Below are 24,527 nucleotides of genomic sequence, written 5' to 3'. Positions count from 1 at the left end.
ATTAGGACGCTGTTCTTTGTTTTCAGCATCTGCTAAAGAAAAAGTTGTTTAAGCAAGTTATGTAAATTTCACATGCAATATTATTTTAGAACGTGCTTTTTTTTAAGTGTTGGTTTTATTTATATGCATTTTTAAGTGACCTTGCATTTAACATCTGATCGTACCAGTAATTATAGTATATGTTATGCAAACCACTTACAAGTAAATAACATGTTAAGTAGCATGTTAATTCTATTAAATAAATATAAATAAATAAATGTCAAACTAGAGCTGAGCCAAAATGACAACAGCGGCAGAATGGAAATAGTACGGAGTGTGACAAATACAGATCGGAATTGAAATCAATGTCATTTCACATCCAAGTTTAAATACAGTTTTGGTCCGTGATAAAAGAGAGTCGTGCAATCCCTGATATTGTCTTGACTAACAAACCAGATTGGCTTAACAAACCAATGCATTATTAACATCAGCAACATCGCTACAGCTTGGACTCGAAATTCGCTGCCTGGTTTGTGGTTTGAAGTTTCAAAAAGGAATATCTGAAAATAGTTTTTAATTTAAATTCTGAAATACTGCCCAATTTTAGCCTGTGTGTGAAATTGTATTTCTCCGACATCAAAATATACTGGGATCAGTCCATGATCTATGCTAGTGGTTCCCCAACTTTTTCGGGCCACTGTCCCACTTGGTTCTATAAACTCATCCCAAGGAGCCGCTACCCTTTAAAAAGCATTATTCAGAACAGCAGTTTGCACAACCCATGAAGGACACAATAAAATTCAAAACAGTAATTGCACATGTATTCAAAAGATAAATGTATGCAAAAATAAATATATGTTCTGATCTAATCTTGTAGCTAAAAAAAAAAAAAAAGAATATACGGGAAAAGAATATTGCATGAAAAATATTTTTAGGCATTCTTACTACCGAAAATACAGGGGTGAAGGAATTTCATACTATAAATTGTTTATATATAGATACTTCCAAAATATGCAAAAACCTTCAACTACCACAGATGTACAGTAACTAATTTATAAGACAATAATATTACCAATAATTGGCTATCTTGTGGCTTGTTACAACTCAGAATCATAAATACAAACGAATGTGACTAAAGAAACCAAATTTGAAAGCGACAAGAGCAATAGAAATTTAAATATAAAACAAGTAAGGTGTTTTGCTTTAGGCTCTTGCCTAGTCAATTCTAAATAAGAAATCAGTGCACTCAGAAAAGCCCACGTACAGCACCTCCACAACTTAATGCTTAATGGGGCAGTGGACGGGTGGCTCGGAGGCTTTGTAGATACCAGGGGTAGACATCAAGGGCACCATTGCATGTATAGGCACCATGCTGATGAGCCTTGCCTTTGGATTATAGCACAATTGCCCTTCTAGGGTGACGGTAGCAGTAGTAATAATAAATTATCCAGTTAAAACAAACATACCCTCTAAAAATTGAGCGGCAGTAATTAATACAAGGGCAATGAATAAAAGCATTTAATAAAAAGCTTCAGCATTTAAAAGTGGACAGAAATAAAAAATATCTAAAGCTTTTTTCCTTAAACATTGTCAAGATTAGGGCTACATCATTTGTTTCCTGGAGGAGAAAGTTGTGCAATCACAAGGGGCACAATTTGCACACATGATGTATCTCAATCATTTAAGATGATTTATTGAATTGTACTGATTTGCTGAATCCTGATGTAATTTCCCCATGAATAACTCCCCGCTCTCAAACAAAAACAACCCCACACACTATTAAAGCAACATTGGCCATGTGGGTCAATGATGCCAACTTTAAAAATGAAGATGAAACATTTTTATTATTTGTTTCAGCTGAGGATTGTTGAGTAGATAGTCTTATACAGGCATCCCCGAGGCTAGTGTCTCAGGTCAGGTCCTGGTGGAGAACAATAAAAGGCCCTCTGCACATGGTCAAAATCAGCCCTCCTTTACCAGCACTTAACATATCCCTGCAGTGACTCCAATCATGAAAAACTGTTCCTGACTCAAATCTGGCTTGAATTAATCCATACTCTCTCCCACCTCTTGGAAAAGAAGAACAAACATATATTGGCCCTGTGCAGATCTAATATATCTCATCCTATTAAGCCACAATATGCCCAAGCCTTGTCCACACAGTCTCTCTCTTTCCTCCTCCTGTCACAGCATGCCACAGTTGAAGACCTCATGGGTTAATTAATCATGGATTCCTGCTTCATTAGAACTAGGAAACTGAGGTTACTGGGATTGGGGAAACTTATATCTGAATGCAATTTCACCCAATGTGATCCTGGTAACCATAGATCCTGGTTCAGACATAACAGGGGACAACTGTTGGTTAACCCAGGAAATCCAGGGCACACCAAGAGGGAGCAAGGAAGAGGTAGTAAACAAGGCTTGGGCACAGCTTGTCTCAATAAACTGAGATACATTATGCCAAAGCCAGGCTATTAATAGGTGAGAATTCAGCCAAACAATAGAGATAATCAGACTCAAGTAGGATGGATACTTCACAAATACCTGTGGGCGTTTCCATTCCACTCTCCCCTGTGGAGGAGTGTTGTAGAAGAGAGATGCATCGCAAGCTGGAAATTCAGGGTCTTCAAAGAGGTTGCCTTCTTCAAGGCATTGCTGCTTGAGTTCGAAGTAATTTTGGTCCCTGAAGGGTTTTGCCGTTGTAGAACGCATGGCGATCTGTCCAAAGCCAGATGAAGACAAATCGCTTTGTAAAAACTGTTTAACCAACATATCAGTCTAAGACATGAGCAGCAAGAAGCAAATCCAGGGCAAGGCCGATAATCTTTACAAATGATGGACTGCAAATTAAAAGAAGGGTATGGGTACGGCAGAATTGATGGGCTGAAGAGTAATAAAGAGCTATGTGCCTAAATACTTGTGGCATTCTCTCTCTTTCGTGAAGGATGCCAGTGGCGGCTGGTCCATTGGGGCAAATGTTGAGGTGCTGCCCACCAACTTCATTCTGCTCTGAGCCAGTATAGTCTACTCTGATTTGATTCTTCGCAAATATCATCTGAGGTCTCTCCCCATCATTTTCTACCTTGTCCCTTTAAACAGAGATTCTAGTGATATGAACACTGCTTCTCTGGAGAAGAATTCAGCATAACCGCTGGCTCTTTGTGAATAATGCAGTACTTTTTTTGGATCATGCAACTGGGTGCCAATGGGCCTTTCTAATGGGATTGACACCCTCCCAGAAAAGCAGCTGGCCCTGAAACTTATTACTGCATCATTCACATGCAACCCACAACTTTTTAGCGTGAAATGATTTCCGTGCCACGATTACCTTGTTCAATGTATAATTAATGTTAATATTAGGCAGGCATCTTCATTGCATTGTTTTCTGTCTGCCTAATTTGTTGTTGTTGTTTAGGCCAGCTGAATCATAGAATCATAGAATTGTATAGTTGAAAGGGACCCTGAAGATCTTCTAGTCCAACCCCCTGCAATGCAGGAATATACAATTGTCCCATACGGGGCTCAAACCCACAACACTGGAATTATCAGCACCATGCTTTAACCAACTGAGCTGTCCAACTAAGCCAGGCATATGATTTTATTGTTTATATTTGTTTGTAAAACAGTTGATTTTAAGTATTTTTTTTTAATAGTGTTGTCTGCTGCTTTTAAAGTTTTTTGGTTTTTTTTGTTATTTTTAATAAAGGTATTAAACTCATGTAAGCTATTTTGCTAAATGAAATTTAAAACAAAATTCATCCATACAAGAACAGAAAGCAGAAGGGCCTGGCATGCCGAAAGTCCCTAGTTTGATCCCCGGCAGCTTCAGGTAGGGTTGGGCAATACTCCTGCCTGAAACCCTGGAGAGCTGTTGCCAGTCAGTGTAAACAATATTGTGCTAGATGGAGCAATGGTCTGACTCAGTATGAGGCAGCTTGCCTCACTGAAGATCTCACTTCATGAATCTTACGATAACCACAAAGCTTACACTATAACAAATAGATTAATTTAAGGTTCCACAAGATTCTTTTTGTCCTCTCTCACACATAGAAGCACTGCAAATTTGAGGTGGGGGTATAAAGACTGGACGTGGACCAAAAATACATTGTCCTCTTGGGTAGGATGGAGATCGTTAGTTTGTGATACAACTCATTGGCATATTCTGATTAAAAAAAACCCCAAACACTGCAGTGGTTAAACTGCAAATGTGTTTTATGAACATGTCCCAGCCTAAATCAGCTCAAGGGAAATATTCTCTACATATGTCTGCAAACTGCTGTGCCGTAATTCACACAGGTAGGATTTTAATGGTCATCACCCCGCACCCCGTTTTCAGTACTCAGTACACAACACTGACTAGGAATCTCCTGAGGATTTCCGACAACATCATGGTTCAGTGCATATTGTAAAAATGTGATCTAACAAGCTAAGGCTGCAGGGAAAAATAAGGTGTGACTTTGTGGGGTGGCGGTTGGGGGGGAGGGAGGAGAGGATGTAATTCTGTATGAATTAATCACCACCACAGCTATCACAATGGGAGAGGGGCTATTCCTTCGATAATTAGAGTAGAAACGTAATCAACGGAAGCATCTGCTGCCCACAAACATTTATCGCAAGGTTATAACCTTGTACTAATCTTCTGTACCGTGTAAAAAGATCTACCTTGTTTATCTTATTTCACCTCCGCAGAACCTTTGCAAGACAACGCGTTAATGAAACACAGCTTTACAGATATCCGCTGCACGGATCTGAAGGCCTCATTTAGAGTGGCCCATCAGCCAGTTCATTCATACGCGTAACGGCATATAGGAGCACATTACTGTCCTGAGCCGTGTAATGTCACCCAGTGGAGGGATTGGTACAACATTTGGGGCTTTTTAAACTTGGAGGGTGGAGGAGCTGAGTAAGGGGGAAAGATGGATGCTTATAAAATTATGCATCCTATAGTACAGCAGGAATGGAGAAGCTGCAGCCCTCAAAATATTGCTGGAATAGAGCTTCCATCTTTCCGTGCTATTAGTCATGCTGGCTGTGGCTGATGTGAGTTGTAGTTCCACAACATTTGGAAGGACCCCACTCCCCCTCCCCATTCCTAGTGCAGAGACAGCGGGTGCGGAGAAGTTTCTCACTCTCTCACACAGAACCAGGGTTGGGGACCTAATTGTTAACAAACATATTGGTCAACATAATGCTCTCACGCACACTCAAACACACACATTACGAAATCTTGGTTGTTCAGTTGAGAGTGCTGCAGTGATATTATCCTATTTAATATATATTGTGATTGTCAGACAATTGCATTTAAGTGGGTTTTCCCCCTGTGCACTGCTTTGAGTCCAAATGGTATTTGGGGTAAATGTGGTATATAAATAAACTCAACATGACTAATGCCATCAAAAACATATAATCTGCTGGTTTTTAATTTCGGTCTTCAGTTTAATGGAAGATACATTTTAAAAAAATCTCTACAGGCTGCTTTTTAATCTAAGTACAGCTACGGCTTGATGAAATCAGTCAGTAATGCTGTTTGTTTTTAATTGCTGTGTATCTGTGATTTAAGGACTTTATTTTTTGTAGCCCCCTGAAGGAGGCTTTTAAACTATGATTGGTTGGAACACGCTGAGTTGCCATAAAATGAAATCCACCCCCACCCCCAGCCTTTTGGCAAACACTCTAGGTTTGGGGCAGATTCAGGACAGATAAAAGGATGTACTTCTTTATACAATGTGTAGTTAAAGGGATGAAATTTGCTACCGCAAGATGTGGTGATGCTGGCTACCTACTTAGAGCTTTAAAATAAATTAAGGACAGAATGGTCAGTTGCAATTATGGTTATTACGCTACCACTGCTAATAGAGCCACTATACTTCTTCATAGCAGTCAATGGGGAACAACAGTAGGAGACAGGGCTATTGCACTCGAGTGCGGCTGGTGGGTTTCTATAGGCTTCGGGCAGGCTGTTGTAGGAAACTGGCTGATCCTTTCCCCCCATTCACACACACATGCGAGTGGCCCCAGCTAGTCCAGCTCTACAGCAACTGCCCCATTCATCTATATATAATCCTATGTATTTAACAGGAAGATCAGCATTTTATTTTTAGTTATGTGATTTATTTTTAGTTATGCAGTAAGTAACCCTGTTAAATGGCACATAATGGATGATGGAAGTTGTTTGTTTTTGCATGACGCCTTCAGAACTCTCCATCCAGCTGTTTACAACCCTGAGAACTCTTCCATCCACAAAATTGGCTCCAGGGGGTTGCAGCTAGCTCTGTGCACAGTGTATGAACCACAAGTAACTATGATCTCTAAGGTTGCCAACTTTTCGACTTGTTCACATAGCTCAGCCTTTAATAGCAGCTTAGTATGCAGGAATTAGCAGATGATAATATTTAAATCCATGCAATGAAAGATAATCATGGGCTAATCCTTGCATACTGAGCACTTTTCTGAATGGCAAAGTTATAGTGGCCAGTTGAAAAATTGGCAACCCTTGTATCTTCTGAATGACTCAGACTTGCTTTGGAATCAAGAGCATACCTGACGCCTTGGCATGACTTAATTTTGAATTGTGTGAAAACATGCAGAGTTAATCCCCATGAATAGAATTGGTTGACTGAATCAAACTATGGTTCAGCAGTTGCCCTGGGAAGCTACTTTCCCCCATTCAGTTTTGCAAAATGCCTGGCCCATCAAGCTGCATGGACCTCTTACCAGGAACGTAGGAGGAGAGCCAATTTCCTGATATTGTCACCTGCTTGGGACTCACAAAACAAAGTAGATATGCTCCAACTATTTCAATTTACCAGGGGCAGCCTCTCAAAATACAGAAAGGCCAAAAAGCGTCTTGGTGTGTAGGTCACTGTTGCTTACTGGGAGGCAGATGGGGAGGGCAGAGGTGGTGGTGTGTTCCGTTAAGTGTAAATGCATCAGTTGGGACTGCCTGATCGGCGTAGTGCATATGTGCTAGTGAAACCAATCTCCCCACCATTTTGCCTGTTTCCTGCCTGGTAAGCAAGGGTGTCCTACCTGCCATGAAGCTCATGTAGAAGTTCTGTTCACTTTGTTTGGTTGTCCCAGGTAGGCAGCAAAATCAGGAAATACAACAGTCAGGTGATTTTATATTCTCTTACAGCCCCCGCACCATTTAGATGGTAATGTGCATTACTTCACTTACTGCAGAATGTGATGAGCCAGCTCTGCTATATTTATTAGCTCTTCTGCTCATTCTGCCGAGCGGGGCTTGGACATTTGCCCCAGAGTCCTGCCCTGACAGTGCCACTGCCCAAATTGACATGTCCCTAAATTGTCTTTTGGAGAGAGGCAAGAAAGGGACCTTTAAAAAATGCCGGTTCTGCAAGTTTCAGCTTTCGTGTGGCCGGACCTAAAAGGGATCGGCATCTTCAAACTTTGCTCAGAAACGAAGTTTTCAGCAGGTGTGCCTTTATGTTGAGCTATATCTGCTGAAACCCTAATTTTTACACTGGTGACACATGTAAAGAAACCCTATTCTGTTTAGCATCTGGCCACCCTTGGTCAGCACTGCCATCCGGTTAGGACTTTGGGGAGGACATCCGTAACCCCGCTCAGCAACAAGACCAGAAGGCTGCCCAAATGCAACGGAACTGGCTCAACAATATTTTGCCCTTAAGTGAATTAATACGCAGTACCATCTAAACAGAGGGGTGACGTAAGACCCATTAAGGCTCCTAGTTCAACTTAACTGAGAGTAAGCCCCCACTGAATTCAATAGGGCTTACTTCTGAATAGACCTTGTTAGCTCTGCACTACAAGCCCAGAGTTTAGAATGGTCTAATTGTACCTATGTGGGTATATTGACTCTGCATAGGCATACTGAAAATGGTCATGGAATCATAGAATTGTAAAAGATGGAAGGGACCCTGAGGATCTAACCCTCAGCAATGCCTGAATATGCAGCTGTTCCATATGGGAATCAAACCTGCAACCTTCGCATTATCAGCACCATGCTCTAATCAACTGAGCTATCCAGTAATCCAGTTTTGTTTGCATTTTAATTAGAAACTGCCTAATTTTCCAACCCATATGTGAAATGAAACCCATCAGTCCTCCAGAATTTGCACTTCTCTAAATGTTGTGGCACAGTTGTTCAACCAAACAATATGCACGAAAAGGTATATATTAGGTGTTCTTAACAGCTCAGTTGGCTAGAGTGTGGTGCTGATAACACCAAGGTTGCAGGTTGGTCCCTGTATGTCACAGCTGCATTTTTCTGCCTTGCAAGGGGGTTGGACTAGATGATCCTCAGGGTCCCTTCCATCTCTACAATTCTGATTCCATGACCATTTTCAGTATGCCTATGCAGAGTCAATATACCCACATAGGTACAATTAGACCATTCTAAACTCTGGGCTTGTAGTGCAGACCTAACAAGATCCATTCAGAAGTAAGCCCTATTGAATTCAGTGATTGAATAACTCTATGATTCTACCGTATTTTTTGCTCCATAAGACACACTTTTTCCCTCCTAAAAAGTAAGGGGAAATGTGTGTGTTTCTTATGGAGCGAATGCAGGGGGGAGGCAAGCGGGAAAAGCCCCCAAGAGCCACACATAAGCTCCGCACGGCTCTTCCAGGCTTTTCCCTAGGAGGGAGAAGGGACTGACTGGCCACGTCAGTCCCTTCTCCATCCTCGTAGAAAAGCCCGCAGCTCCTGTGGGCTTTTGCGGGAGGTGGGGAATACTCCCAGAGCTGCTCTTTGGGGCTGGGGGGGGGGAATACGGGCTTCCACTGCCAGCCCCAACAAGCTCCTGAGCAGCTCTGGGGTAGCTCGCGATGCCTCTGCAGGGCAGCGGGATGCCTACCCCAGAAGCCAGAACAGCTAGAGAAAGTGCTGCGCAGCGCTCCCTCTAGCTGTTTTAGCTTCTGCCTTAGCGGCGCCAAAAGCCCCCAAGAGCCACACACACACTCCACGTGGCTCATGAAAGAGAGCGCTGAGCAGAGCCTGGGATGCATACAGGTTCTGCTCAGCGCTCCCTTTAAATAATATTTTTTTTCTTGAATTCCCCCTCTAAAAACTAGGTGCGCCCTATGGTCAGGTGCACCTTATGAAGCGAAAAATACGGCATATTAGTGAAAACAACATACAAAAGGCATTCTATTAGCGAAAATTGCTTGCAAAAAATGTGTATATTAATCAAAACTACATACCTGAATGTGTTTATCAGGAGAAATTTGGCCGGATTGCTGATTGATTCCTGTTAAATTTCTTTCTAAAAATAAAACATAAAAATTGTCAATAGTTGCAAAGATGTATAGGTCTTAAAGTAATATTTGGAAAAAAAGGAGCTGAGAGAACCAAACTGACAGAAATGTCTATCGCTGGTCATAGATGGATAGACCGATCAATCTATTTCTGCTTTGTGTCCCTTTCACCTGTGTCCACTCACATAGGAGTCTATTCTGTCCTGTTTCCGTATTAAAAATGCACTCCTAATGCACTCTCTATTCATATGTAAGTCTTACTAAATTCAACTGGGCTTACTCCCAGTCATGTTGGGGGCTATGACTGCAGCCTAATCTGTGATGGTCATGATCAGTGCTTTTTTCTTTAAAAAAATGTTTAGGGGTACAGTACTCTCATTTTCCTACTCATATTGAAAGACTGCCCCTCAATGAGGCCAAACTTAGATTCACAAAATGTTTAGGGGTATGCGTACCCGTGTCACCCCAGAAAAAATGCACAGGTGATGATGATTAAAAGCAGCATGAAAACTAACTTTTAAATGTATATGCTGAATTCCTGAAGCACCCCAAGTGCAATAGGGCAGAGAAGGGAGTCAGAAAACAACCCTGAGTGTGAAAGCAGGTATGGAAGCTTGCTTCCAAACTATGATTTCTATGTTAGAAGCACAGAAGTGTCTCTAGTTTTATCTGTGAAGTGCTTCAAGGTACGGAGACGGGAAGTTCTACAAGCCCGCCATGAATTCCAATGAATCTGAACCTTATCTCTTTTCTGGGCTAATGTGCAGATCGGAATGCAATTATCTTTGAATTTTGTCCTCCTCCAACTTTTACAAAGTAGTTTTCAGCTACAAACCCCCCCCCCCCCAATTATAATACTGCTATGCACTTTAAAGTACATGTTTTAGGGCAAAATGTATTTAGAACTGTACACACCGCAACAAAATACGCATTTATATTTTCTGATAAAATATTCATTTAACTATGAATTTTATGTTGAATATTTTTTTTAATGTATGGTTTCATGCAGAAATGAGATGGAACTTTTGAATGAGTACATGCAAAATTAACCTGGATGAAAACAGATTGATCCCTCTCATTCTATTAAACACTCAGTTTCATCCTTAACTGGGCACCTACCTTTCAACATTTTGCAGACAGAAATAGGGACATGCTTGTAGCACTCATTCCAAAGATTACAGCTCCAATGCTCATTCCAAGGATTACACTGCCACTGTTACACTGGATTGTGGCTCCACTCTGTCTACCCTGTTTTCTGCCAATTTTAAACCATGGGGAATGTTTGTTGTTTTGATTACCAATATATGCAAGGGGAAATCCTATTGCCCTGCAATAGATTACCAATGGCTCAAAACATGTATTTGCAACTGCAGTCTATGAAACAGCAGGCAATGCACTGCACAGTGTCTCTTAAATTAGTGAGGTGCCACTGCTACAGAACTAATAAATCAGCTGCAACACTGAGGCTTCATTCACTTGTTCATCATATAGCCTGACATGTGGCATACATAACCTGTCAGAAGTGCCTTTCTGCATTCTGCTTAGGGCACACAGGACAGTCCCGATGGAAAAGAATCAATAGATACACAAATCTGACATAAGAAATGACAATAGTCAGAAAACGGTAGGACAATATTTTGAATAATTCAGTCTATCAGGACACTCTAAGGATCATCCTTGAACCAAGGAATTTCAAAGGGAGCCACAAATGTGATACTGCTGGATTACAAGTAAATCAAGAAATTCAGCTCAACTGAGTTGAGTCAGAAAGCAGACAATAGTTTCCAATTGCATTTTAGATGTTAACTAGTCTCTGCATTACCTAGCTGATTGTTTCATCACACACCACTGCTGTTGTAAAGGGCCACTGTGCTTATTCTGGTTCAAACTGAATTGCCGCTATCTGTACCTTTTGCATTTCATTTCCCTCTAAGCTCAGGGTTTGCCACCTGTCCCCTCTGCGGTGCATACATTTACAAAAACACTTTGTGCATCCAATGCAAATTCATGCCATAATAAATTTGTTGGCCTTTGAGGTTAGTCTTAAGGTTCATGCACATGCCTTGACACCAGAGGTGGTGGACTCCACTTTCCACTATGAGAAACAACTTCAGGAGAGAGAGATGACCCTGAAGAAGAACAGCTCCCTATTGTTCGCACTAAACACGTGAAAAATGCCCTCTTCACTGGCACGTGCTTTATAAGCACAGGTACAGGAAAAACAGCAACAGCTGGTGTGAAGGACGGTGAATAAGAAAAATACAGCATACAGTGACCCTCAGATCTTGATCATAGATATTTTTACAAGGACACAAGCAAAGGATACTTCTCTATTCGCAACATGTGCAGCTGGCACTGAGTGTGAGATTTCCAAAACATTGCTCAGTCTTCGCTTGTTGTGCATGTCTGTTTCTATTTCTGCCTGCTAAATCAAACAGATTTTGTGCAAACTTATCCTCCGGAAAAATGTACATGTGACTCTGTTTTGGAAGTCATTCTTGCATTGGGCCTAAATCTTGCACACTAAAATCCAGTCATTTGCCCCACTAACAAAACAAAATCCTTTTGTATTCCTGTACTCAGCTCAGTGACTGCTGCATACTCTTTAACAGTAACAGGAAGATATTGACAAATGAATCCTGTAAATATTGTCATTGCAGTTAAACTAGTCACTTACCTGGATTGAACCAAGTGTGCACCACGAGTTCCTGAGCTGACAGGCAAACGCACACAGAAACTCCGAATTTTCTACTGCAAACAGAACTCCCGGCTTCTTAACCTGAAAACTTTTTGGACTGTACCAAGATCTAATGAGTCGAGGGGGAGGTTCATAGTAACTTTTGTCTACTTTTCCCTCCTTCTCTCTTGTGGGAAAATAAAACACAGCTGGAAAGGAGTTTTCTTTGGTTCATTCCTGGGACACATATGTTAAAGAGTATTACCGTTAACTTCCGGTTTTTTAACAAACAAGGACATATTAGGAAGGAGGATACCAGACAGTTTGTGGAGGAATTCCTTTGCAATAAACTGGACAGGAGTTGGCATGCTTGTTATTATAGAAGGAGAATAAAAAAATGAGTGGGCTTGTTTGTGAAGTTGTCTTGAGGTCTCCACATGGGTAAAAATGCACAAGACACTTTCCCTGCTTATTTTTATGCTGTTTCTCTTTGGCAGCAAAAGTCAACAGATTTCGAGCTGGTAAGAGATAAACTGTGAATGTCAGCTTTGTCACCAAGCAGCCAGTTAAGGCTGGTCCATTAGAGAGACTGGAGCACCAGCCCACCACCTCTGACAGCCCCCACCTGCATGCCTTCTTCCTAATATTCAGCCTGGTGTGTGGCACTGGTTCTTGGCTTCCTCCTCTTCCTCACTTTGATTTGTGTTTTTAGAACTTAGAAGGGAGAAGGATGAGGACAAAATCAGTGGGCCCTTACAGTCATTAGATCTTGCTCCACCAACTGCTGGCCTCCCTGCCTTCCACCTTGACTGTCCCAGTGGACACAGGCTGCCACTGTAGCCAGTGGTGCAGTGGAAAGGGGCATAAGTCTACAGTTTTGTTCCGAGCAGAAGCAAAGATGCCATCTGTCAGAGAACCAGGTTAACTGATGGGCCTTCCTTACTCTGGTGAGCAAATGAGGTGATAATGAAGCTTTCAAGTTTCTTTGTGACAGATTGTCATTAGAGGACGTCAGAGAATGAGGGAGACAATCAAGCAGAGGCTAGATACTTCTTTCCTTCTCTTTTATGGGGTTCCTACTTCATGCTGATCATTTAAATGTAATGCATTTGCAAGATTGCTTGCATTTCTAATTAAAAACTGCATGCAAACTATTATTATTATTATTATTATTATTACAGTTATATCCCAACTTTCCTTCAAGGAGCTTAAAGTGGTGTAGATAGTTCTCCTTCTCCCCACATTATGCTCACAACAACCCTGTGAGAGGGGGTAGGATTCATGGCAGTGATTGGCCCAAGGTCACCCAGCAAGTTTCATGGGTTAGTGGGGATTTGAACCTTGGTCACCCAAGGCCTAGTACAACACTCTAACCACCACTGTCTCCTCAGAAGGGGTGGCTGTTTGCTATGATCAGCCAGTTAGTGTAAGCCTTAGTGGCAGTGTAGTGGTTAGAGTGTCAGACCAAGTCCTGGGAGACCTGTGTTCAAATTCCCTCACAGCCACATAAAAGTTCACCTGGGTGACGCTGGGCAAGTCTCTCAGTGTAAGCCCAACCTGCCTCACAGGTGATAAAATGGTGTGAGGATAAAATGGTGTGGGGGCAAAGAAGCATGTGTATCACCTTGAGCTCCATGGAGGAAAAAAGGGTAAAGGGGACCCCTGACCTTTAGGTCCAGTCGTGGCCAACTCTGGGGTTGCGGCGCTCATCTCACTTTATTGGCCAAGGGAGCCGGCGTACAGCTTCCGGGTCATGTGGCCAGCATGACTAAACCGCTTCTGGTGAACCAGAGCAGCGCACGGAAACGCCGTTTACCTTCCCGCTGGAGTGGTACCTATTTATCTACTTGCACTTTGACGTGCTTTCGAACTGCTAGGTTGGCAGGAGCAGGGACCGAGCAATGGGAGCTCACCCCGTCGCAGGGATTCGAACCGCCAATCTTCTGATCGGCAAGTTCTAGGCTCTGTGGTTTAACCCACAGCGCCACCCGCGTCCCGTAATGGAGGAAAGGTGGGAGATAAATGCAATAAATAAACAAATAGTGCAGGAAGTCATTCCCTTTGGAGATCTTAGTGGGGGAAGAGAATACCTGGCCCATCAAGTGGATCCAGTTGCCCACTCTTGCTTTGAAAAAAAAAAGCTTTGGGCTGCTCATCTGTGCTGGTGGTATGGCGACAACTTTCAAAACTGGGGCAGAAAGGGTTAAATCTTTAATAAGGATTTGCTGTGACTTTCCTGTTTTGTATTACCTCTGCCTTCATTCTTAGAAAATTACATTTCACCTTTCTTGAATTTCAAAGTGCTGGTTCCCTGACTTGCAGCATAATCAAATCAGAGATGGTTCCATTGTTCTCACAAGTTCATTTTGGGGTTGCTCATTTGATGCTTCAAATCCCATTGATCCTGGTGGGAACATGAGCAAGCATTCTGGGATCAAGCTTTGCACCCTGCTTCCTGCTCCCCTCCATCAGTGGAACATGCAAACTATTGTTTATTTTATTTCTGGGTGCCAACGGCAAGCCCCCGACTTTTGCAAACACACAGCAAACACTGTTAGTTAACCTCTTTTCAGCAACGGCTGTGCTCGGCATAAATTATTAATAAAAATTGCCCTGTGCGAATTGCTTAATAAAACATGAGTTCGTTTCCAGCAGGGATTCTCCCCAAGGCATCATGTTTATTTTATTTTTTCTAATCTAAGCAGTTTTGTTCAGAGAAGGGACCCAAGAGAGGAAGCGTTTGGATCCACACCACAATCTGGAAAAGGGTTTGCTCAAGTGGCAAGATGGCTCAAGTCAAAAATATTGCATCAACATGGGGGAGCCAAAATCCTGCCAAAACATCTGCTACAATTTTAGCTATATCAAAACAGGACATTTCTTAGATAGCACCATCTAAACGGGACATTTCTTAGATAGAACATTTTTGTTTTTGTTTTCCTTTTATCTGAGAGATAGTAGCTTAAGTACAGCTGCATGTAAACATTAGTGTTGTGCAGCGCATTTGTCCTGTACAGTGGTACCTTGGTTCTCAAACACCTTGGTTCTCAAACGCCTTGGCTCCCAAATGCCGAAAACCCAGAAGTGTTCTGGTTTTTGAATATTTTTTGGAAGCCGAACATCTGATGCGGTTGTTGGCTATGGTTTCTGGGACACCTGTAACAATCAGAAGCTGTGCCTTGGTTTTTGAACATTTTGGAAGTCAAACAGAATGGATTGTTTGGCACTTTTGTTTTTGCTATTTATTTTGCATTTTTGTTTTTGAGGCTTTTTCGGTTAATTTGTTTTTCTGACTGTGTGGAAAATCAGTTCAGTTACTGATTGATTGATTGATTGATTGATTGATTGTGTGACTGCAGAAATGGATAAAAGCCCCCCCATCCGAACAATGACTATCATCAGTGCACGTAAGAAAAAATAATAATTTTAATTTTTATCATCTACAATACTGTCTTATTTATTTTATAGTACAAGACATTGATTATTGCTTTCATTTTATGGATCAATGGTCTCGTTGGATAGTAAAATACATGTTAAATTGCTGTTTTAGGGGTTGTTTTTAAAAGTCTGGAACGGATTAATCTGTTTTGCATTACTTCCTATGGGAAAGCATGCCTTGGTTTTGGAAAGGACTTCCAGAAAGAATGAAGTTTGAGAACCAAGGTACCACTGTATTATTTCTTTCTATCATCCTCCAACAATTAATTAGAAAAGAAATTGGATTCCAAAATTATCAAAGGACAGGGAAAACCTTTGGTGAATACCTGGTGGAGCAGAGGAGAGTGCCTCTGCTTAATTTTGAGGTAGATGAAGGGTACCTATGAGTGCCCTTTCTTTGGTTCTGCAAATCATCTTACCTGTGGTTCACACTCTGCATCCTTCCTAGATGCCCACACTTCAGTCAAAGCCCAGAGGAAGACATCATGAGCTTTTTTCAGATCAGGAACCGCGAGCATCCTGGGTGGGGGGGACAGAGCACTGGAGAAATGTTCACACTGGAAAGAAAAAAGCACACGCCATCCTTGGCTACCTTGCCATCGGTGCTCAAAGCCCCACACCCATGCAATCTTTGAATCAGAGAACTGTACGACTGGAAGGGACCCCGGGGGTCATCTAGTCCAACCCGCCACAATGAAGGAATCTCAACCATAGCATCCATAAATTCTAAACAGATTTGCAAGTGCTCTGAGAATGAGGCAGGGTGGGGGGGGGGGGGGAGACAGACTCTTTTGTAGAGGAAACTTCGTAAGAAACAGGAGGCCAGATTTTGGCAAAATAATACTACTAGCACTAGAATCAATGCCAATTCTTGTTAGGTATTCAGAAAGAGATTGGGAAGGGAACAAAAGGTTCATCTAGTCCATGGATAGGCAAACTAATGCATCTCTAGGTTATTTGTGGGGCATAGGAATTAATTCATCACCGCCATCAGGCTCAGCTCCAGAAACTTGGTCCAGCTGCTCAAGCTAGTGGTGTAGTCTTACCTGACCGAGTCCTGGTAACTGTAGGACTCTGGGACAGTGCTTGGAGAGAACTATTTTCAATTAACAAAGTCCGCATAATTGGTTAAAGGGTTTTTTGTTTTGTTTCTTTTACACCACCTGAAAGCAATTCCCATAGTTGCTGGGTGAATGGAACATAAATTAAATTTCTTTTGAGGTAGAACTTGAAGGATTTCTACTTCTACCTCGACTACAAAGCGGTCTGTGTAGGGATGGTCTTGGCTCTGCTTCAAAAGCTGCAGCTGGAGCGGAATGCAGGGCCAGATTGTTGGTGGGAGCTTCTGGTCAAGAGCATGAGACTCTCTTCTTGAAACAGCTGCGCTAGCCGCCCATCCGCTACCAAGCCAAGTTCAAGGTTCTTTTGCTAATTTGCAAAGCCCTGGAAAACTTAGGTCCAAGATCACTCAGGAAATGTCTGAATCCTGATAATCCCAGATTGATCACCAGGATCATCTGCAGTAGCATCCTTGGTCATTCCCTGAGTCGGTGAGGCTCCTTTGACAGCAATATGAAACTGAGTCTTTATAATAATACAGTAGTACCTTGGTTCTCGAACGGCTTACAGTGGTACCTCTGGTTACGAACTTAACTTTGTTCCGAAGGTCCATTCTTAACCTGAGGTGGCACTTTAGCTAATGGGGCCTCCCACTGCTGCTGTGCCACCGGCGCACAATTTCTGTTCTCATCCTGAGGCAAAGTTCTTAACCCAAGGTACTACTTTCGGGTTAGCAGAGTCTGTAACCCGAAGTGTTTGTAACCCGAGGTACCACTGTAGGTGTCAAACAAATCGGCTCCTGAATGCCGCAAACCCGGAAGTAAGTGTTCTGGTTTACGAACGTCTTTTGGAAGCCAAATGTCCAACGCGGCTTCCACTTGATGAGTGCAGGAAATTCCTGCAGCCAAACAGAAGCTGCCCCTTGGTTTTCAAATGGTTTCGGGAGTCAAACTGATTCTCGGAATGGATTAAGTTTGAGAACAAAGGTACCACGGTAATAATAATAATTTATTATTTATACCCCACCCATCTGGCTGGGTTTCCCCAGCCACTCTTTAGTGTCACTGGCCCAGTCCTGTGGAACAATTTGCCACTAGAGATCCCACAGGCGCCTTCTGTGCCAGGTTTTAAATGCCTGCTGAAAACTTTTCTATTCCTCCAGGCCTATGCAGGAAATAAAGAACACATTATTCCAAAATGGTTAACTGATGCCTGTTTCTTATTTTTTATACCTTTTTTTAATATGGTTTTATGTTTTATTGCTGTAAACCACTTTGATATATTTTTTATGACACAGCAGTATACACATATTTTTATAAATAAATAAAATCTCACATGTGCTTTTTTACTAGTTATACTCTGTGGGTCTTTAAGCTTAAAGATCAGAATTGTTGGGGAAAATGAATTAAGCAATTCACCTTCAACAGCCTCTGCATTTAGATGTATACTTAGTGTTCTTAAACATCCTTTATACTTCAGCATAACAGCCTGTAATATTCGGAATGTGGGGTGGGGAGTTTGGATGAAATTGAATTGAGAACTGAAAGTGAACCAGACTGGCCTATCTGGTGAAAAGATGAACTTAAAGAGCAATTGGTTCCCTTTTTTGGACATGTGGAGCTTGAACAAGAATAAATCCCTTGGAAAAAATGAACTTTCCAAATTCTGTTCTTGAAGGGCCTCAGGTGCCATCTGCCAGAGAACCAGATTAATTGATGGGCCTTCATTACTCTAGTGAGCAAATGAGGTGATAATGAGGCTTTCAAGTTGTGTGAGCTCCATTTGTGTGTGAGCTCCATGAGAGTTCCACAAGATCTTGCATAACTCCAGCGGTAGCAGGCAAGGCACAACCCCGCAGGATTCTACTGCCCAAGGTGGTTGCCTCAGTCCACCACAAAGGCCCTGGGCAAGGGCTTAAAAGTGCTGCAGCCCCAGATCCTAGTGTGCCTAGTGTGGGGTTTCAGATGCTGGAACTGGAAAGCTGCACTGCACAGGCCTGGGGCTTCTGTCAGTGGTGATGTCGGGCTGCGCATCCCCTCACCTGCTGCCTCTCCTCAGCTCGGGCCTGAGTCTGGCTTTGACACTAGTTGCAGCATGCAGGGGTCTGTCATGCATTGCCACAACAGAGGCTTTGCATCACTAAAAATATTGTTTATCTATTTACAGTGGTACCTTAGGTTACATACGCTTCAGGTTACAGACTTTGCTAACCGAGAAATAGTGCTTCAGGTTAAGAACTTTGCTTCAGGGTGAGAACAGAAATCGAGCTCCAGCGGCGCGGCAGCAGCAGGAGGCCCCATTAGCTAAAGTGGTGCTTCAGGTTAAGAACAGTTTCAGGTTAAGAACGGACCTCCAGAATGAATTAAGTACTTAACCCAGGGTACCACTGTATACACCACCTTTCCTCCAACGAGCTCATGGTATCGGTTCTCCCCCTCCTTGTTTTATCTTCACAACAAGCCTGTAAAGTAGGCAAGGCTGGGAAGGCTGTAAGTGGCCCCCAAGGTCACCCAGTGAGCTTCATAGCCCAGTGGGGATTGGAACCTTGGTCCCCCAGGTCCAATGCTATAACCACTAACCACATGTTGATTTATACTGTGAACGGCTGGAAATTCTGGGACCTGTAGTCCTTCCTCTTGCTTCGAATAATAAACAAACTATTATTATTATTATTATTATTTTCCAACTCTCTTGCAAGCCTGAGCTTATTCTGTTTTAGCCTGCCTGACCTTCTCTCTGCAACTGTTGGCTTCTCGTGCATACTCTTCCTTTGTGATTTCCCCCTTCTTTCGTTTCTTACCGTACCTTTCTTCAGCTCACCTGTAAGCTCCTTAGGCAGCCACGCTGGTTGCTTTCAGTTCCTCTTTTCTTTCGTGTTGGAATTGTTGCTTGAATGCTGATGGTTCCTTATTTTTAAAGCGAACTTGGCTTGGGCAGCTCTCGGATAGAGAATAGCCCTCTGTAGACACACAGCCACCATAATAAGAGCGCATGGCTATTACCACCATGATCTACCTGAGAAATTCTCTGAGGTATTTCACAGCCCCCTGCCAGGAGACAGAACGCTAAGCCAGGTGCGTGATATTACTGACCCAGAAGGGAAATTTTCTTAGGTCATAACAACAGAGTTCACAGTTCTACGGCATCGCAGTGAAATGTTTTTGCGAAACCTGCCCTGGACCTCCGCCATTTAGTTGCTCTACAAGTGGAAGAGCTGTATTTGCATTAGGAGTTGTTGGAAACCGAAATTGCTCACTAGGTGGCAGCATTGCTCAACACTGACCTAATCTCCCTCTTAACCTTGCTGCTTTGTAAGGTATTGAATTTTTCAGGCAAATCACTGCAGCTGGCATCAAATAGGATCCTTCCGTTCGACAGGCTCCCTGCTCTGTCCCCTTCACAATTCTTCCATTAAGCATGTGCAAAGGACACAGATTAGAAAAGTAATGTGTGTTTGCAGGGCAGGGATTTGTTTGCAGGGCAGGGATTAGAAATGTAAGAAGGCATTTTTGTTCCCTTCCCCTTGTCTTCGTTGAATGTAGCAATGCTTCCATTCCACTGTGGTTCGCCGTTCACCAAAGCCTACGTTGTCCATCTTGCTGTCCTCTGTGGCTGAATTATGTAACTTACGTAAATTACGTTGTAATTTGTTATGTACTGAGTTGAATAGGATCCAAACTGTAGCAGTCTGATTGGTCCTAGAACAATAGGATCCAAAAGGCAGCAGTCTGATTGGTCCTAGAACAATGCAGCAGTATGATTGGTTGGCAGGAACCACCCAATCCTGCTCCAGATAGAAGTGAATCCACAACCTGATTGGCTTACAGTAGAATTCCAGAATTAGCCAATCATGTGCAGCCCATTGTGTAAATAATGTATATAAAGCAGATACTGTGAGGGGACATTTATTCATTCCTCCTCACCACTATGAGCTGAATAAAGAGCATGAAATCACTTTGCGACTCTGAGTATATTTCACTGGCGACGAGGATGGGATCCCGCTGAGCTGACTGCCACACACAGCACCGCAGCACCGCCAACTGCCGCACCGCTGCCTCGCACCGTGTATCCAGGCTTCAGCTCCGGGGCACAAGGAACTCAGAATGGCAGCCAACAGCAGCTTCTCGCCATTCAACCCAGCATCTGGAGACTGGGAAGCGTACGCCTCCCGTTTCACCTTCCTCCTAGAAGCCAAAGGGGTCACCGACGAAGAAGACGCCAAGAAGAGGGCGATATTCTTCAGCGTCTGCGGAGAGGAGACGTTTGAAATCGCCCGGGCTCTCCTTGCGCCTGAAGACGTCGCTACTGTACAAAACAATAACCATACAAAACAATAATGGAACAGCTGAAGGGGCACTTTTCGCCGCAGCCCTCAGTGGTGGCTCGTCGAAATGCCTTCTACGCAAAGCGGCAAGCCCCTGGGGAAACCATAACTGGGTTTGTGACCTCTCTCCGCCAAGCCGCCCGGTTCTGCAACTTCTCAGAGCTGGAGAACATGCTTCGTGACCGCCTCGTCGGTGGCCTGAAGGATGAGAAGCTGCAACGACGCCTCTACGCTAAGAAGGACCTAACGTTCCAGGTCGCTCTGGAGGAGGCCCTGGCAACAGAAGCTGCCGAGAGGTCGACCCAAGAGGCACGGCCGAGCCTGCCATCCCAACCGAGGGTCCACCATGAAGACCTCACCGACGACTCAGGATCCGACAGGGAGGAGGTGCACCGAGTACAGCAGCGCACTCAAGCAGCGCACAGACCACAGCTGCCTCGACGAGAAGGAGGGAACTGCGCAAGCTGCGGGGAGAGTCACGAGAGGAGGACCTGCCGTTTCCGCAACGCAGAGTGCAGGCAGTGCAGAAAATCGGGACACATCGCCCGGGTGTGTCGGGCTCGGCCCACCCGACACCAGGCATCAGATGACCAATCCAAGAGCCCCAGGTCCCGGGGCCCAACGCACCAAGGCAACTCGACGGAGCTCACGGACTTCCAGGTATACCAGTTGCCCCACCCCAACGTAGAGAAAATTTATGTAGAGGTACAGATAGAGGGGGCCCCATGCCGCATGGAGCTTGACACGGGTTCAACTCTATCCATAATCTCGGCAAGGACCTTAAGGAAACTGTGTCCCACTGGGGGTCCCAAACTCAGGCCGGCCCCATTCACCCTCCGGGACTTCCAGAAACGTAAGGTCCCCACAATGGGGGTGGGGACCTTCAGGGTGCAATACCGAGGGCGGACGCGGCAACTGGACTTGCTTGTGGTCAAGGGCCCCTACATTAGCTTACTGGGATTGGCATGGTTTGGACCACTGGGGCTAGCTGTCACCGGGGTGAACCACACTAGCTTACAAGTGGACGTGGACGCCATATGCAAGGAATTTCCAGGGGTTTTCGATGGGAAATTGGGACAGTATACGGGCCCCCCCATTGCGCTACAGCTTGACCCCGCAGTACGACCGGTCAGGCTCAAGGCCCGCCGGGTCCCGTTCGCCTTGAAACCCCGTATAGACGAGGAATTGGACCGACTCGTAGAGCAAGGAGTGCTGGAGCCGGTGCCTAATGCTCCCTGGGAAACCCCAATCGTCACACCCGTCAAGCCTAATGGTTCGGTCCGCATCTGCGCAGACTACAAATGTACCATAAACAAGGCCCTCACGGCCCACGCATACCCAGTGCCAGTGGTCAGCCATGTCCTTGCCACCCTGGCTGGGTCGAAAATTTTTGGCAAGCTGGACTTGGCCCAAGCATATCAACAGCTGCCAGTAGATGAGGCCACAGCAGAGGCACAGACGATTGTGACGCACAGAGGAGCGTTCAGGGTAAAGCGGCTGCAATTCGGTGTCAGCGTGGCACCAGGCATATTCCAGAATATAATGGACTCTCTCCTTAAAGGGATTCCTGGCGTCACCCCCTTCTTCGATGATGTGTTGATTGCCGGCCCCACACCAGAGGAGTTTGAGGACCGCCTCCGCACCGTTCTGCACCGTTTCCAGACGGCGGGTCTCAAGGTGAAGCGGGAAAAATGTCTACTAGGAGTGCCTCAGGTGGACTTTCTGGGATTTATGGTGGACGCAGAAGGGGTCCACCCGACTGGGGACAAGGTACGGGCCATTTGTGATGCCCCAGCGCCCAAGAGCAAGACTGAACTTCAGGCCTTCTTGGGACTATTGAACTTTTACCATTCCTTCCTTCCCCACAAGGCGGCGGTAGCGGAGCCCCTACACAGACTCCTGGACAAGCGGGCCCCTTGGGTGTGGGGCCAGCGCCAGGAGGCCGCATTCCAGGCAGTCAAGGACTTGCTTGTCTCAAACTCGGTCTTGGCACACTTCGACGAGAGGCTGCCGGTGGTGCTAGCATGCGACGCCTCACCCTATGGCATTGGAGCTGTCCTGGGGCACCAACTCCCGGATGGAAGAGAGGTACCGGTGGCGTACTTTTCCCAGACACTCAACACAACCGAGCGGAACTACTCGCAAATCGACAAGGAGGGTCTGGCAATCGTAAAGGGAGTAAAAAAATTCCATGATTTCTTGTACGGGCGGCCCTTCACCGTGGTGACTGACCACAAGCCGTTGCTTGGCTTGTTTGCCCCCGAAAAGCAGACCCCCCAAGTGCTGTCTCCTCGCGTCCTCAGGTGGTCAATTTTCCTTGCCAGCTACCAGTATGCACTGATTCACCGACCTGGGAAGGCGATGGGCCATGCGGACGCCCTCAGCAGGCTACCACTACCGGAAACAGGCCCTGACCCAGCACCTGCACAAGAGGTTATGAGCCTGGAGCTGCTTCCCGACCGCCCCATTCAGGCACAAGAAGTTGCACACCATTCCAAGAAAGATAGGGTCATCTCCCGGGTCCTGGACTGGGTGTGGAGGGGATGGCCCAGCAGCAGCCCCGGGCCAGAATTCGCCGGCTACACAACCCGCAAACATGAACTGTCGGCCCACAAGGGGTGCCTGTTATGGGGAAGCAGAGTCGTTGTTCCCCAGCCCCTCTGCAAAAGGGTCCTCACAGCCCTACACGAGACACATCCAGGGGTAGTAAGAATGAAGGCCCTTGCCAGGAGTTATGTGTGGTGGCCGGGGATCGATGGAGAGATAGAGGCCTGGGTCAAACACTGCCAGGCCTGCCAAGAATCCCACCCAGATCCCCCAAGGGCCCCAGTCCAGTCCTGGGAGTCCGCCCGAGCACCATGGTCACGCCTGCATGTGGATTTCGCTGGCCCCTTTCAGGGGAAAACATTCTTCATAGTGGTGGACTCCTACACCAAATGGCTGGAAGTCGCACTGGTACCGTCCACTTCCACGTCCGCAGCCATCCGGGTACTACGCAGGCTGTTTGCAACCCACGGGCTCCCTGACACTCTCGTCTCAGACAACGGGACTGCATTTACGTCAGGAGAATTCCAAACCTTCACAGCGCAGAACGCCATCCGCCACATCCGTTCGGCGCCGTTCCACCCTGCCACCAATGGCCAAGCAGAACGCATGGTGCGGACCACCAAGGACACCCTTCGCCGCATGACGCAAGGGGACTGGGAGTACCGCCTTGCCACATTCCTTCTAGCACAGCACAGCACCCCCAGCTCAACGACTGGCCGGAGCCCCGCTGAGCTACTAATGGGTCGGCGCCTTGCAATCAGATTGGACCGCCTTCACCCCGATAGAGCTCAGGATGAGGTAGTGGTGGGGGAAGGCAGGAACCCCCGGACCTTCGAGGCCCAGGACCCAGTGTACGCAAAGAATTTTGGGGCAGGCCCAGCATGGGTACCCGCCACAATCACCAGGGTCACTGGCCCCGTGTCGTACGAGGTGCTAACGGATGGGGGGCAATGCTGGCGCCGCCACTGCGACCAGATACGGCGACGATTCCCGGGAGAAAACCAGGAGGAGGACAGGTCAGAGGAGTCCCAAGGGAACAGCGGGGCAGTGAGGCCCATAGAGCAGGAGGGGCCAGCAGGAGAGGCAGAATCAGTAAATACAGAGAGGACCCGTGAGGCCGAAAGGACACCGGAACCAGAACCACGACTGAGCGAGCCGGTTGCACCAGACCAAACAGCCGCATCACAGCCAGCATCCTTGGAACACGAGCCAGAACCCGGAGCCCGGACCAGGGAACACCCCAGGCCACAACGCACACGTA

The 24,527-nt window shown here is 45.3% G+C and overlaps 1 protein-coding gene across 8 annotated transcripts in view; it reads right to left on the bottom strand.

Annotated features, from left to right (window-relative positions):
* The window catches only part of CAPN6 (calpain 6), a 66,467-nt gene extending 46,887 nt beyond the window's left edge, over positions 1 to 19,580 (bottom strand). The window contains exons 1-5 of one of the 8 annotated variants that reach the window (XM_080990531.1): positions 19,216 to 19,580; positions 15,756 to 15,893; positions 14,149 to 14,302; positions 9,168 to 9,229; positions 2,524 to 2,697 (exon numbers count right to left, since the gene is read on the bottom strand). In XM_080990531.1, coding sequence (XP_080846657.1) covers positions 2,524 to 2,691 — 168 coding nt within the window. In that variant the 5' untranslated portion in view covers positions 2,692 to 2,697; positions 9,168 to 9,229; positions 14,149 to 14,302; positions 15,756 to 15,893; positions 19,216 to 19,580. Of the gene's footprint in view, positions 1 to 2,523; positions 2,698 to 9,167; positions 9,230 to 10,340; positions 10,706 to 10,734; positions 10,759 to 11,898; positions 13,003 to 14,148; positions 14,303 to 15,755; positions 15,894 to 19,195 lie in introns of those variants that run through there. The other 7 variants (XM_080990532.1, XM_080990530.1, XM_080990529.1 and 4 more) reach the window with 7 other exon arrangements.
* Between the last annotated feature and the right edge of the window lie 4,947 nt (positions 19,581 to 24,527).

Source organism: Podarcis pityusensis (assembly GCF_964106645.2).
Source record: "Podarcis pityusensis genome assembly, chromosome: Z".
Classification (NCBI taxonomy): Eukaryota; Metazoa; Chordata; class Lepidosauria; order Squamata; family Lacertidae; genus Podarcis; species Podarcis pityusensis.
The sequence above is the reverse complement of the archived record's forward strand: the minus strand, read 5'-3'. Positions and strand labels throughout refer to the sequence as shown.